Below are 13,782 nucleotides of genomic sequence, written 5' to 3' on the forward strand. Positions count from 1 at the left end.
TTTCCTACTAGCACCTGTACCTGAAGAAGTGCAGCTTGTTTGAAAGAAGTGCACATGCTCCTCTGAGGGAAAAAAAGCAGTAAGGCTCCAGTCAGTCCAGCTCTGCAGGTGAACAGCCACCTTCCACCTTTTAAAAAATCTCTTACTTGAAAGTTCAGCAGTACTGCAGAAGCAGTGAATAGATGGACAAGGGGAGACCTTTCAAAGCTGAGTGTGATTTAGCATTTCCCCAGTCCTTTAGGACTCTAGGACTTCTCTGGCTGAGCATGTTCCAGCCTGCTCTTTGTATGGGGCACAGATTTTGACAATTACACTTTGAGAGAGGTGTTGGTGAACAAATAATTGAAGTGTGCAATAAACATTTACAGCAGGTGCATAAGTAAGAAGCATTTCCTTCAAGGTTTGTGAAACAGTCAGAAGAAGATAGAACTGAAGTTTTGGGTTGATTAATTGAAAACATCTTGAAACAGATGTACAGTGGAATACAACTAAAATAGTTTATATTTTGTAAACAGCTTCTTTCTACTGACATGGACCTTGCTGCCATTCTAGATTCCACCACTGTGACAGACCAAAAATGTTGTTACAGTACTGTCTATCTGCTAATACTCTTCCTTTAGACTAAATGTTGTCAGTTCTTTATCTGCTATACAGCTGGAGCTCTAGGGACTGTTAAAAAGTAGACACTAAAACTACAGGGCTGCCTAGGACTTTGTGCACAGGTGGGTCTGAATGACCCAGTGGAAAGAGCCATGGGTGCGTGAGTGTGGAGGAGAAACAGAGAAACAGCACACAAAGAAACTCTGGAGAAGCACTTGAAACAGAGCCCCCGGGAGGGGGGCAAAGCCCAAATAATGCTGTGGGACCAGGCTGGTGCTACAGAGGAAGTGCTGGGAACTATGAGCTCTGTGGAAAATGCTTCTCTTTGTCTGCATCACATTGGATTTAGGGTGACAGAATTGTGTATGCTGCTCATAGAGAAACATCGGTGCCCCAAAGAGATGACTGACTTAGAAATGGTTTGGCCATTGTGTTCTTTTAGCTTACTGGTTGGGTCCAAAGGATATCCATACTTTGGTTTGGGAAATCTAGTTCAACAGTGTGAAACCAGCACATCCCCACAAAGAGGAGTTTCATTAATAGAGTTTTGCCTTTTCCCCCTCCCCTTTTCCTCTCTCCACCTCCTGATAGTACAGTGACTTAATGTGATTATCTGGGCTACCATTAAGGGACTTGGAAAAAACAGATTAACAGGTAAGAAATGAGCTATGTTAATGGAATGTGCACTATAAAAAGGTAAATTGATCCTTTTAGAGTAAGTCTAAGAAAGGAGGTTATGTTGTTTTCATGTGCTATACCTATATGGAATTTAGAGGAAAAGAAACATTTACTAATCATTTTTGCATTTTTTTTCTTTTCCTTCTTTTTTTAAAACAAGCATTACAAACTTTTTAAGGTGTAGAAGTGACCCAATAGTTACAATTGTGACCTCTGTGTTAGTGTTAATTTTATTGTCAGTATGTGCTTCACATCTTCTACTTAATAGTATGCTAATTGTACAGCAGGATGTCACATTCTCCAACATACAGATTCCCTATTTCAATTACAGCTAAGTAAATCTCCATTACTAATGAATAAGCATTTCTTTTCCACGTGCATTTGCATTATAATGGACATTTTCTTTATGCCTGAAAGTTATTCTTTCCTTGACATCAACTATGTCTTTTATTCCACAGTAGAAGCTATGGCATGATGATTCATTCCTTTCTGTTGGGTTTATCTGTATTTGAATTGCCAAGTTTCCTGGATGGCCTGACATTGTCTATCCCGGGTTATTTTTCTGTACTTCCAGAGTAAATTTATGTATTTACTTAAAGACAACCTGCTTAAGACAAATCAGAAAAAGCCAAGCTTACGTGTTCGTTATAAATTAAGCTGTATTTTGAAACTGCTGCATCATTTCATTCATGTTGCTGTAAAATCTCAGCTATTTATTTCAGTGCAAAGTGACCTTTATGATAGAATGTTTCACTGATTTGAATATAAAGAACAAGTGACCACAGGTGACCGATGTCACTGCAAGATCCCACTCTGCTTAGCAGATCATAGCTCCTCAGCTGTTAAACACAATCCCCCAAAGAGACATTTGTGGCCCAGCTGATGCATATATCTACAATTGCAACGGGCAGCAGAGTAAAGTCAAGGGAGAAAGCCTCCTATTACATCTGAGCTATGCAGCTTTGCCGCCAAATCTGTCCCCTCTTGGGGGTTGTGGCCACTGAACTGCTGAACTTGGGCAGTTGGGTCCTGCCAGCAGAGGTTTCGGATTCACTTTGTCTGCCAGCATGGTGATCCAGGAGGCTTTCCCTGCCCAGTGACAGGACACAAGGATATTGGCCAATTGAGTCCCTGTGGTGGAGATCCTTGCTTCACTCCACAAGCTCCCCGGAAAATGTATCAGCTTTTGTCCACTACTAAGACCTGTGAGTTGTATCGATGGAGCGCTAGCTTAATCCTTGGCAAGGTGCAGCAGAGACTGTCGCTGTGATTTCAGTGGGGCCCCTCCCTGTGCAGTAAGTGATGTGCAGGGACCTTTCTTACATTCCCTGGGAAGGTTTATGTTTCAAAGAGAGTGCATTAATTAGCAATCATTAATACTCTTCATGATTTCTAAATTGGCCTGGTGGTGGGTGTGTATCTGGGGAAGATGATGGGTGTTGGGTTCTCCTAATGATAATACATGGGATATTTTAAAGAGAGAAAATGGGCGAGCATTAGGTTGCATTCCAGAAATGCAGGAGGAAATGGATGCAACCAGATGTTAGAAGTAACAGAATGATTTCCTGGTCGTTGTGCATGAATTCTTTCTAGCCTTGTGTATATCCTGATAATCGCATGGCTTACAGTATAGCTACAAAGTTTGTTTTGTTTTTATTTTGAAAGGCCTACGGTATGCAGCCTTTTTCCCAGACAGCAGCAAAAAACAAGGTGAACAATTTTTGCACTATGTGGTTTTGAATTCTGTCATATTTGCTATTCCGTTTCTGTCTTCCATTAGGATAGCTTAGTTTATTCTCTTAACCACCACCACCACCACCATCATCCGTATCACTTCCAGTTTGAGTTCAGTCTGCATTCTCTATGTATGTAGTTGGATGGTTTCCTCTCTGCCGCGGGCTGGCGGTGCTGCCTCGCACGTTACGCTCGGAGGCGGTGTTGCAGCGGGCGCCCTTTAATCGGGCCTCTTCGGAGCGCCTGCTGACACCTGGTGGTGTGCTTGGTAAATGCAGACTTAACCGTGTTTGCAGCCGGTGGTTTTGACCTGTCCTACCCCGAGCACTGACGGTCAGAGCTTGAGCTATTTAAATGAACCTGATCTCCTGCACATTCTACTCCCATTCCGACTTATGTAAACCAAGAGACTAAACGACATTTCGTTGCTGCTGGAGCAAAATTAATGCCTCTGACCTTGCTGTTGAAGTCAATAGCGTAGTTGTTCACAAGGGCTTGTACCTTTTTATTTTATTCACTTTTCAACTATATTACAGAAATGAATGCTTTATATATACCTATGCACTAAATATACTGCATTAAGCTGAAAAGCTTTTCTGTCCAAAAGCTGGGTGCTTTTATTTAGAAATACTGATGTTTGCAAAACTTTACACTGTGGATACCAGAGGAGGCTTCTTCTGGTGTTTTATTTAACGTCATGGATTCTGGCTTGAGCATATGAATTTTCTTGCCAGCAAGTATATTTCCGTATGCTTATGAATTTCCACATCTCTTTGCCAGCATATTTCCTAACAATGGAATATCTGGGATATACTAGTAAGTAACTGCTGGAATTAAAATGAGGACTTCTGTGATCCTGAGTCTGTGGGTAAATTCCTCAACAGTCATGGCCCATTGGGGTCTTCTCATTTTCATTTTTATATGGATGGATCTTTGACCAAAACGGATTCTTTTTCTTGCTTAATTGGCCCTTTACTACCATCTGATTTTTTTTTTTTTAATTTGTTTCTGTGACCCTGATTTTTCTCTGAGTACAGGCAAATCAAGTACATCACCAATGCAGTATCTTTAGTCATTTCTAAAGTATTGTAAAGAAAGTACTCCGAAAGTACACTGCCACTTGTTTTTGTGCAAGGGGAAAGATTTGGTGAAACAAGCATGTGTTCTTTATATCTAGTTTGCTGATATTGTTAATTATGCCATTCTGAGATACACAGAATTGTCAAATAAATTAGGGCAAGTGATAGATGAGCCAAGTTACGCTGTTAATCTGAACAGCAAAGGAGTTCAGAAATCACTGGTTAAGGGTTGTTTGGTATTTTTTTCACTTCAACTGACTGCCCCTGCAGCCCAGCATTCACGGTATATAAACTTCAGTGTAGGCAGTCTGGGTTGAGGCTGTTGTTAAATCTGTTCTGCTCATGGGGGCTTTGGTCAGATGAATTATATGCATGACATGGCTGCTCTTCAGCGTGAGGGACTGGAAGTGCCACTTCTGTGTAGCACTTGCTGATGCTGCTCCGTTGGAGGAGACCTCTCACACAAGGACTCAGCTGACCCTAGTTCCCAGGCATGGGAAAGTGGGAATCGGACAAATGCAGTCCCACCAAGTCTGGCAGTTGGTGGGAACTGCTTAACTGCACTTCTACAACATGATGTTAAAGATAGTTGGGTTAGATTTTTATCAAGATAATTTATTGAAGGATAGGAGTAACTTTTTTTCCTGAGATCAGAACCCATTGAAAAGTGACATTTGACATGAAAAGGTATTGGGAGTTTCATCTGAGATATGACAGCTATTTTATCTTCTAGGCGTAGGGAAAAGTGTGGCATTTCAGATAGCAAACAAACATTTAATGGTGGCCACTGGCATTTCTGTCTGGTTTTATAGATTCCTAGAGCAAAATTCTGCCTCCAAATTGTACGCATGCTGCTCTCATTTACCTCAGCAAAACTCGTGCACATGTTTCAAAGGTCAGAATTTGGCCATTGGGGCTGAAATTTCGAGGAAGAGTGTATTAAAGACATATGTGCATTGGCAGAACTGTATCCTGTGTCTTCTGTAGAGCACTTCAGGAATAAGACCAGTGCTGCTGAACACTGCAAGTGAAACATCTAGTTTTTTTAATTGCATTAAGATTGCTTAGCAGAAACATTTCTTGCAGTAATAGCTTTACGATTTCATTGCTTTTGTTGTAACTCAACACTTTGAAGCTGAAACCTTGCCAGTTTTAGGAGAATAAAGAGCGGAGGGGACCCTTCATAAAATTTCGGTAGAAAGTACATTGTAGCCATCAAAAAAAGGGAAAATATTCCAAGGAAATAGGTATAATCCGTTGAGGTGGACAAAATACTGTTTGTAGTCTAATACAGAGAGGTCAACAGGTGTTTTATACAAAGGTAGAAAACAAACCCACTTTTCACTGTGGACAGAGCTGGTGTTTGCAATTGTAACTAATCAGACACTTGACAACACTAAAACTTAGCATTCGTTTTCTGTTTGAGTTAGTGTGTATTAAACTGATTAAGACCTTTAAGCATGTAGATTTTCCCCTGTTTTTTAAACATTATACACTTCTTAAAATGTTTATAATGTCTGATTGCTGCTGGATTTCAAGACGTATCAATTTTGTGTAGTTTTTTCAGCTTTTGACAGAATGTCATACCAAAATGTTTTGTATTTTTTGTAGGACTGGGAAACAGAAAATCATGACTGGTATTGTTTTGAATGCCATTTACCTGGAGAGGTGTTGATATGTGACCTGTGTTTTCGTGTGTATCATTCCAAGTGTTTGTCTGATGAGTTCAGGCTTAGAGACAGCAGTAGTCACTGGCAGTGCCCAGTTTGCAGGGTGAGTACCTCTGAGATTTCCTGTGCTGATTAGAGGATTGATAATCGTTCATAGATTCATTAAGGTGTCCAGATGGTCTGGCCAGGTTAATGGACAAAGAACTGTATATTGAAATGCTGGTACCTACCTACAGCATCTATACAGAGATATCAGAACATGGTGCATGTAGCAGATGGTCATTTTGGAAGATTCCAGCAAGTTCTGCCTATGCACCTGAACACACAGAGGGTACTGTGTGGGAACTTGTGTATGTGTGCATGCCACGGGTGAATGTAGAGTGTGGAAATCAGGAGTAAACAAAGTGTTGTATAAGATGCTACTGCTTTTACTTAATATTTAAATGGATCATAATGTAACATTTTCTCTGTTTTGATGACTGCATTCTTAATACTTTATTGGAATCATATTTGACATTATAAAGCCACAATTGTGTCACTGATGAGGGCAATATAAAAGAAAAAGAAAAAAATAGGCAGTGAAATCCTACTTCTCATTCACTTCTGTGAGTTCTCCTGGTGTAAAAAAGGCCAATCTGGATTTCACCAAATCCATGCATCTATATCTACACCTGCTTTTTGTTTGAAATTGCTATTCTTATGAGTATGGTAGGAAGCCAGCAGAGTATTTATATCTGCTTTCCAGGGAAGAGCAGGTATGTTGTCTGTCTGCCATTTGAATACTGTTCTAGTCAAGATGGTATTTATTGGTACCTGGTCTTGAATCAGCCAGATACTTTTTAACTGTTGTCATCTGCACATCACCTCCCCCAGTGGAACATGTTTCTAGGCTTCCTTAAATGGAGAGGGTAATGCATATGAATGTTTAGGACAAAATTACTGCTTCAGAAAAAGATAAAGATGCCAGTTGCACTCTGCTTTGGATTGCTGGAGAGAGAGGAAATTCCCTTACTAGAAGCTTAGGTCTAACTTTAGAGCAGCAGATTGCCCCTCAGATGATCTGTGCTGCAAGGAATGCAAGAGTTCATGCACTCCATAGTGCAGGGAAGCAGTTTTTGAAAACACATGGATTGTATTGTTTCAAAATGGCACTTTCTGAGTGCTGCTACCTTAGAACCAGTCATAGAAAAGCTGTTGCCTGTTAACTCAGATTGGGAGTTCTCAGCATTTAGGGAAATAGCAAGAAAACCAAGTCTGCCTCAAGGAAGTGAAAAGGGATGAAACGGAAGCAGTGACAGGGAAAAAACAGTTAACAATAAGGGCATGTGCTGAGTCTCTACATATTAAATTGTTAAAAGCAAAGAATGACCCTTACATGTGAGTTGCTTTTAGATTTTTAAGTAAATTGCTCTAATAATTGTTGGTTCTCAGTGATAAGTATTGCTAGTTCTTATAGTTAAAATTAAGTAAACTGGATTAAATCAATAATTTTAGGTGTTACCTGATTTCAAAGCCACCTTACATATGAAGTGGCTTCTGACATGTGTCTTGTAACACAGTTGTCATCAGAGTGGAAATGCTGAATCATTGCATGAAATATGCACGGGTGCCTAGGATACTTTAAGAGCAGTTTGACTTTAATGCTGGAGCCTGAAATCCTTTACGACAATAACAGTAAACAAATATTTACCTTGAAAAATATCCCATGAAACTCAGACCGTTTACACTGTCTTTTTTTTCCTGCATATTGATTGCCTTTACGTTATACAAAGACTAGGGAAAGGTTTTGGGGGCTCTTAAATGCTTCCTGCCACAGAGATCTTACTGTATACCTCAGATGATGATCAACCTGGTGTTATGAATATTGCCATTTGGAATACCATGATATTATTTTCCCCCTCTGTGCTGTCAGCTCCTATTTCCCTTGAAAATAAGCCATGTTACTTTAAGTCCTAATTCTGCAAGCTTGGACTAAGGATCCTTGCACAGTCCCTGTAAACAGAGAAGGTTTTGTCTGTCATAGGAGTTAGCATCCTTGTGTCAGTCTTCATTATTGTTCTGCAACTTTCTCCCCACCTTCCTAGGAAATGACTGATTTGATTTTATTTAAAAGCAAGAGAGGCTTATAATCTAAACACTGTGGTAATTTGGAGAGCCCTGGCTGATGTCCAGAGGACATAAGAGGACTTAACTCTTACGTAAGGGCAATGGGATTTGCTTTGCATTCTCAGCAGTAAATATGTATGCGCAAGAAAAGTCAGAGCTGGGGCAAAGAGCTGCACCTATTTTCCTGCTTTATTCTTGTAACTGGACATAGCACTTCTCATCTGGGGATTTCAAAGCTCTTTAAAAGGATGAAGTAAAAGTATGGTTGAAACTTAATATATTGACAGAAAACATCTAAGAACACTTCATTCTTACATAAAGATCACTTCTGTAAAGCTGCCAAGGTCAGCAAACCCTTGGATTATTCATTTCACAATTGCTGGTTGTACTAGTTCAGTCAACCTGTGCAGCTTTGTCTTGCAGACTTGACTACTCAGAAACATTTTATAAAGGGCATTGCCAAGGATTTGTTCATAACTTTAAAATATAACACTTAAAACAGCTCTATTTCCCTCTTACTTGGTTTTCTCCACTGCATCCATAAGCAAGAATGTCCAGTTCCTGGCTTCTATTTTAACTTGACAGTGCCAATCCGAGTGTTTTGTACCCTACATAATTCTCAGCAAGAGTCAAGAGTCAAACAAAGGTCGATTCAAACCACATTGCAGTGGGTGAATTTTTTCCCTGACTGCTGACTAATCATTGTCTTAAGTGAAATAAATTGATATTATCAGCAAAATTCCTGATAGACAAGCCACAAGAGGAAGCCTCAATATTGAGTGAACTTTGAGTTGTGTGCTCCACTACTGGAATGGTCCATTCAAGACAGGGTTAGTCAACTTCATCTCTGAAGGTTGCAGGAGGCTTGTTCAATTGTTGTCACTGTTCAGCTAGATAAAGGGAGGAGATTAGTTTTCTCCAGCTGTTAATTTATCATGTAAAGAGTACAGGAAGTACTGCAAAAATACTAGTAGTTTTTTTGGAGGAAAGAGTTACACATAAAAATAAGGACTCCAGGTATAAAATATTTTTGTAGAAAGGCAAAATCATGCTTGGTGACATAGAATTTGTCCCAGGGGAATATATTTTGATTTGTGGAACAGAAAGAAAGAATTATTCATGTGATTTCACTTCACTCCTAAGTTTTTTATAGTCGTATTATCAGAGATTGATCTTCATGCATGTGCTTTGCAAGGAATTATAACCAATTTGCCTATCAGAGTGGATATTTCAGTATTTCTGGGGTTTATATATATGGGAATAAAGTGAACTGTAGAGTTTAAGAGCTTCAATGCTGTGCTGAGTATTCTCTAAGTAGGCTGTTTCTGAGTTCTAGTACTGTACTAAGCATTCCATAGAGCACATAACATCATGCAGTTTACAAGCAACTTCAGACATAATCTGACAACTGAGAGTGACAAACAGTAAAAAGTTAGAAGCACAGAAGGATGAGGGTTACTTAAGTTAAGTAACTCAAGTGCTTGGGTCAGAGGGTTTTAGTGCTAGCTGTCAGCCAGAATGGTTAATGTAAAATACAAGAAGAGAAGAAAGAATTTGACCGTATTGCCTTGCTTTATAGGCTGCTATGGCAGGAGTTTGCTAGATAACTGTGGGATGTAACATCCTACAAACAGGATTTGGCAAGTGATTGGTGGGTGAAGTGAGGTCCTAGTAAAGGAGTAATGCTAGCAGCACATGGCTCAGTGCGGAGCCCTCACATAGGGAGATTGTAGTGCTCCCATGCACCTTGCAGCCACATACACCCTTGAGTAAACCAGGAAGCCAGCAGAAGTGGGCACTGCACAGGATGTATTTAATAAAATATAAAGGAATTTGTTCACAGTGATGAGGAAACTGGAAAGCCTTCACTTAGAGCCTTCTACCAACTTCTCTGTATGTGCAGGTATATTTAATTCACAGGGTGCTTCATACTCAGAAGGTGCTTAATGCACCATACGAGTACAAACCAACTTGTGGACTCAACTGTAACATTCATAAAGGCACCTAATACCTTGGAAAGCCTAGAGAGAGGAAGATCTTATGACATACTCTGCTCATGCAGATGCTTCTGGCTGTGTTGCTTAGGACATACAGTGCACTGGTTGCTCTAAGCACCATCCTGTGTGCCTGAATACCTTTCTTAATGGCACAGGAAACCTGAGGGTTGGAAGCTTGAGAGAATGACAGAGCAGTAAAGTTTTCCATATGTGGCACCAAATTCTTCTGGAAACTTAAACCCTATAAAAATCTCTTAAGGGGCAGTGGGTAGAGCCAGGAGTTATGAAACAGCAGTGGTGAATGCATGTTACATTCATGCATGTAGTTCTCCTCTGTAGATGCACTCCTGGAAACCTAGATTGCTTCTGAAAATTAAACTGGTGCCTTAGAAACATGCTTCTGCCACTTAGCAATCTTCAGCTAATCCATCACTGAACTGAAATGAAGCTCTTTGATGTTTATGTACAGATGACAGGTGAGAGAGGAAGGGAGAAAATATTTGTTGATGGGAGATTAGAAGGGAACCTCTTTACATAGAGACAATATAATATGAATGCTTATAGCTAGACAGAATGCTGCCACTATCACCTTGCATTTCTTTGAGTTTTTCCATCTTTTTCTCTTACATGAAAGATTGCAGCAACTGCAGCATAGTGACCATTGTCACGCTGGGAGCCAAGCCCTGCATGCTAACTTGGGTTGCAAAGGACAATCACTTCCATTATAAACAGGGCTACTGCAGGATGGAGTGTTTCTAGCTGCTGCTAACCTTGTGATTTGTAAAGTCTTGCAGTGAATTCCTGCACTGTGAGCGTGTCACACCTGCACAGTGCAATATATTGCTAGCCACCATAACGGCTAAGTGGTGTTAGTAATCTGGAGTATAGAATATGAACAGCAGTGTAAATGCAATCTCCAGGTAGCAGCTCCTAAGAAACAGATATGCTGCAGAAAATAAAACATTGGTAAGGTATTTCCTGCACCTACAAGCAAGGAGTTAAATTGCAACCTTGGCCTTATGCCTACCAGATTCCATTAATCTTCTATGTCAGGATTGGTGTTGAGAAGGTTATTACTTCACTCCGGTGTAAATCCAGATCTCTGACAATGTCCTTCAGTTTACCCTGATTCAAAGGAGTTGCAAATTTCATCATGAATGAGTCACCCATGTAATGGGTTAAGCACAGGAGGCAGCTAAGCACCACACAACTGCTCTCTCATTTCTACCTAACTCAGTGCAACAGAGGAAGAGTTAAATCAAGGAAAGTCTTGGGTTGAGAAAAAAAAAGGTTTAATGAGTCAAGAAAGGGAAGAGAGAAAACAAAACAAGTGATGTGAAGACAATTGTTCTCCACCCTCCATGGGTAGACTGATGCTAGTTCCTAAGACAGAGATGCTGAACCCCCTTAACCCACCAGGCTTTATTCTTCTCATGGACTATCTCTTTGTTTGGTTCAGGTCATCTACCTGGTTGTGTTCCCACCCCGCCTCTTGTGTATCCCCTAGTGCATTCACTGGTGGGGCAGAGTGAAACAGCAGAGGCTTGGCCCTGTGCAAACACTATTCGCTCACAGATCTAAACCACAGCACCATATGAGCTGCTATGAGGAGAGTTAATTTCATCCTAACCAGACTTAATCTAATTCTGTATCCCACAAATAGGATGTCTACAAGTAGAGTGATTCTGATAGCCTTTTGAGGCTGGATTGAATCTTAGCAGTCTCCCTGAAAGAAATTTATACTCAATAAGGTTTTCAGTAGAATATTGTGGCAGATCTGATTGTGGGAAGAGATACACAGTGGATCTTGCCACTTTTACAGGTTCACAGATTGCCATTGTTGATTTCATCTGCCTAAAGTGACAAATTAAAAGGCCTCAATTTATACATGCTTCCGTATCACCCTGGCTATAAGGGGACATGAAAGCAGGTGCATTTCCTTATGTCTGTTAAATAGATTTTATGCAAATCATGTCCCCCATCTACTATTGCCTTTTTCCTTGCTTCAGGTGGCTCTAGACTGACTTCTCTGAGAGCATTGCAAGTCTTCAAAATAAAAAGTGTGTGTAGGTGCTATCAAAAAATCAGACATCTTCCATTGTAACTTCCAAAGACTAAGCTTTGCTGAAAAGAAATGCAGCTGAATTGTAATTTGCTTTCTACAAAGGGTGAGCAGCCTTACCATAAAAAGACATTTTGTTGGCTCATAGGCTTCAGTTCCCTAAATTTATTACCTCTCAACATTTGTTAAAGGAACTTGGAGATCAAATCTTTCTTAAATCAGTGTAGGGAATTGAAGGAAAAGTGGAGAAACTCAGGCTTTCCTGAACTGGCAAGTTAATTACATAATTTTCATTGCTGCTTGAGATGATGTTAATTGCTGACATCAGTAATGACATAAACCCAGCTATCTATCTCTTCTTGTGATCTGAAGGCTAAGACTGTAAGCTATCTAAACATAGGCTTGCCCAGCAGGGCATGAAAAATGCTTCACATGAATTCTGAAGTACTTCCAAAGGGTGATAAATCCAGAACCATGTCAGAAAAAGAAGTGCAGCAGGACTAGTCAGTGCAAGTCTTCCTGTGTCCTAGTAAGTTTCAGGCTTTTCAAATGCTGTGCCATTAGTAAGCACACAGCACTCCAGGGCCTAAAATGTCAGCAGTGCTTCATGATGGTGATAATTTAATGCACATTCAGGTTTGCATTTGTGGTAGCAGTGTTGGTTTATGCAAAACTGCATACTGCGATTGAATTCCAGCAGAATGCACACTGGCACAGCAAAAGGAAACCACGAACATGCAGGTGATTCAGACAGACAGGGCAGGGTGAGATTCTGTCTTGTTCTTTGGAAAGAAGGTCAGAGAACCATTAATATTAAGAAAACAATGCTTAAATGCACAGTAAATGTTAGGAAGACCTGTGTTGGCCTTTCCAGAATAGTAAGTTTCACCTAGCAGCAGTAGTGTCCTGTCAGGAAAAAGGTATCATTGTTCTGCTGGCTGTTGAGTCTGTATAAGCTCATGACTGAGGTGGTACTGCACACAGATTGTCATGGTTCTATGCATGCTGTTAATCAATCAAATAAACAGCTCCACTGGTAGTGTTGTGATTAGCTTTGATTTAAGAAAGGGATAGTAAGTACAATCCTGAGCTGTATAGACTGCACATTTGCTGAAGTGCAGGAGCCAGCCTGTGGTTTTCAGTGACTGCAGTGTGGTGCAGGAGGAATATAAGGAGAGGAGACACAATTAAATCAAATTAATTGGTTTGGCTTTTTTACACTGTGTAAATTGTGATCTTGCCAGGTAAATGCATAGAAGCTCTGTAGTCAATGTGTTTACTCTCTCTGTATTTTCAGAACCATATATAGGTAAAGCAATGAAAAATAGCACACTTCTAGTGATTAATAATTCATACATTTAGATATCTGTTAGGACATGGATTGTGTTTTTCCTTCTGTTTGCTAAGCAAGTCATCTGCACAATTACATGGATCCTGCTAAAGAGCATCAAAATTAGAGGATGAAAGTGTAACTAAGCTAGTTTGATCCACACAGTTTGCATACAGGTGGTAATAGGCACAAGAAGGGGAGAACTCAGCTTGGCTCTCCAAGCATTTGGAGGTGTGAGGAGGTGTAGAAGTTTTTGCAATAGGTTTGAGCAGTTGGAAACACTTCCCATGCCAGGTTGATTCACAGCAGGGCCATGCAGAGCTGTGCACACCTGTTGCCATCCAGACCAGCAGGGCTGGTTTGTAAGAGTACAGTAGGCATTAGAGGAGACTGCCTGCTCTTTAGCACCACCTTTTCTGTGTGCAGGGATTCTGGCTAGCCTGGATTGATTTTGAAGGATGGAGACAAGTCTCTAAGAGAGGAAAAAACTTGTGATTCCAAACTGCTAAAAAAAAAAAAAAGCAGT

The 13,782-nt window shown here is 40.3% G+C and overlaps 1 protein-coding gene across 4 annotated transcripts in view; it reads left to right on the forward strand.

Moving 5' to 3' along the window:
* The window catches only part of ZMYND11 (zinc finger MYND-type containing 11), a 106,576-nt gene that overhangs the window by 74,931 nt on the left and 17,863 nt on the right, over window positions 1-13,782 (forward strand). For 2 of the 4 annotated variants that reach the window (XM_064162537.1, XM_064162539.1), the window contains exons 4-5: window positions 2,944-2,988; window positions 5,703-5,864. The exons of 1 other annotated variant lie outside the window; for it this stretch is intronic. In XM_064162537.1, the coding sequence (XP_064018607.1) occupies window positions 2,944-2,988; window positions 5,703-5,864 (207 nt within the window). The remainder of the gene's footprint in view (window positions 1-2,943; window positions 2,989-5,702; window positions 5,865-13,782) is intronic. One more of the 4 variants, XM_064162540.1, reaches the window with a different exon arrangement.

Source organism: Pogoniulus pusillus, chromosome 23 (genome assembly GCF_015220805.1).
Source record: "Pogoniulus pusillus isolate bPogPus1 chromosome 23, bPogPus1.pri, whole genome shotgun sequence".
Lineage (NCBI taxonomy): Eukaryota > Metazoa > Chordata > Aves > Piciformes > Lybiidae > Pogoniulus > Pogoniulus pusillus.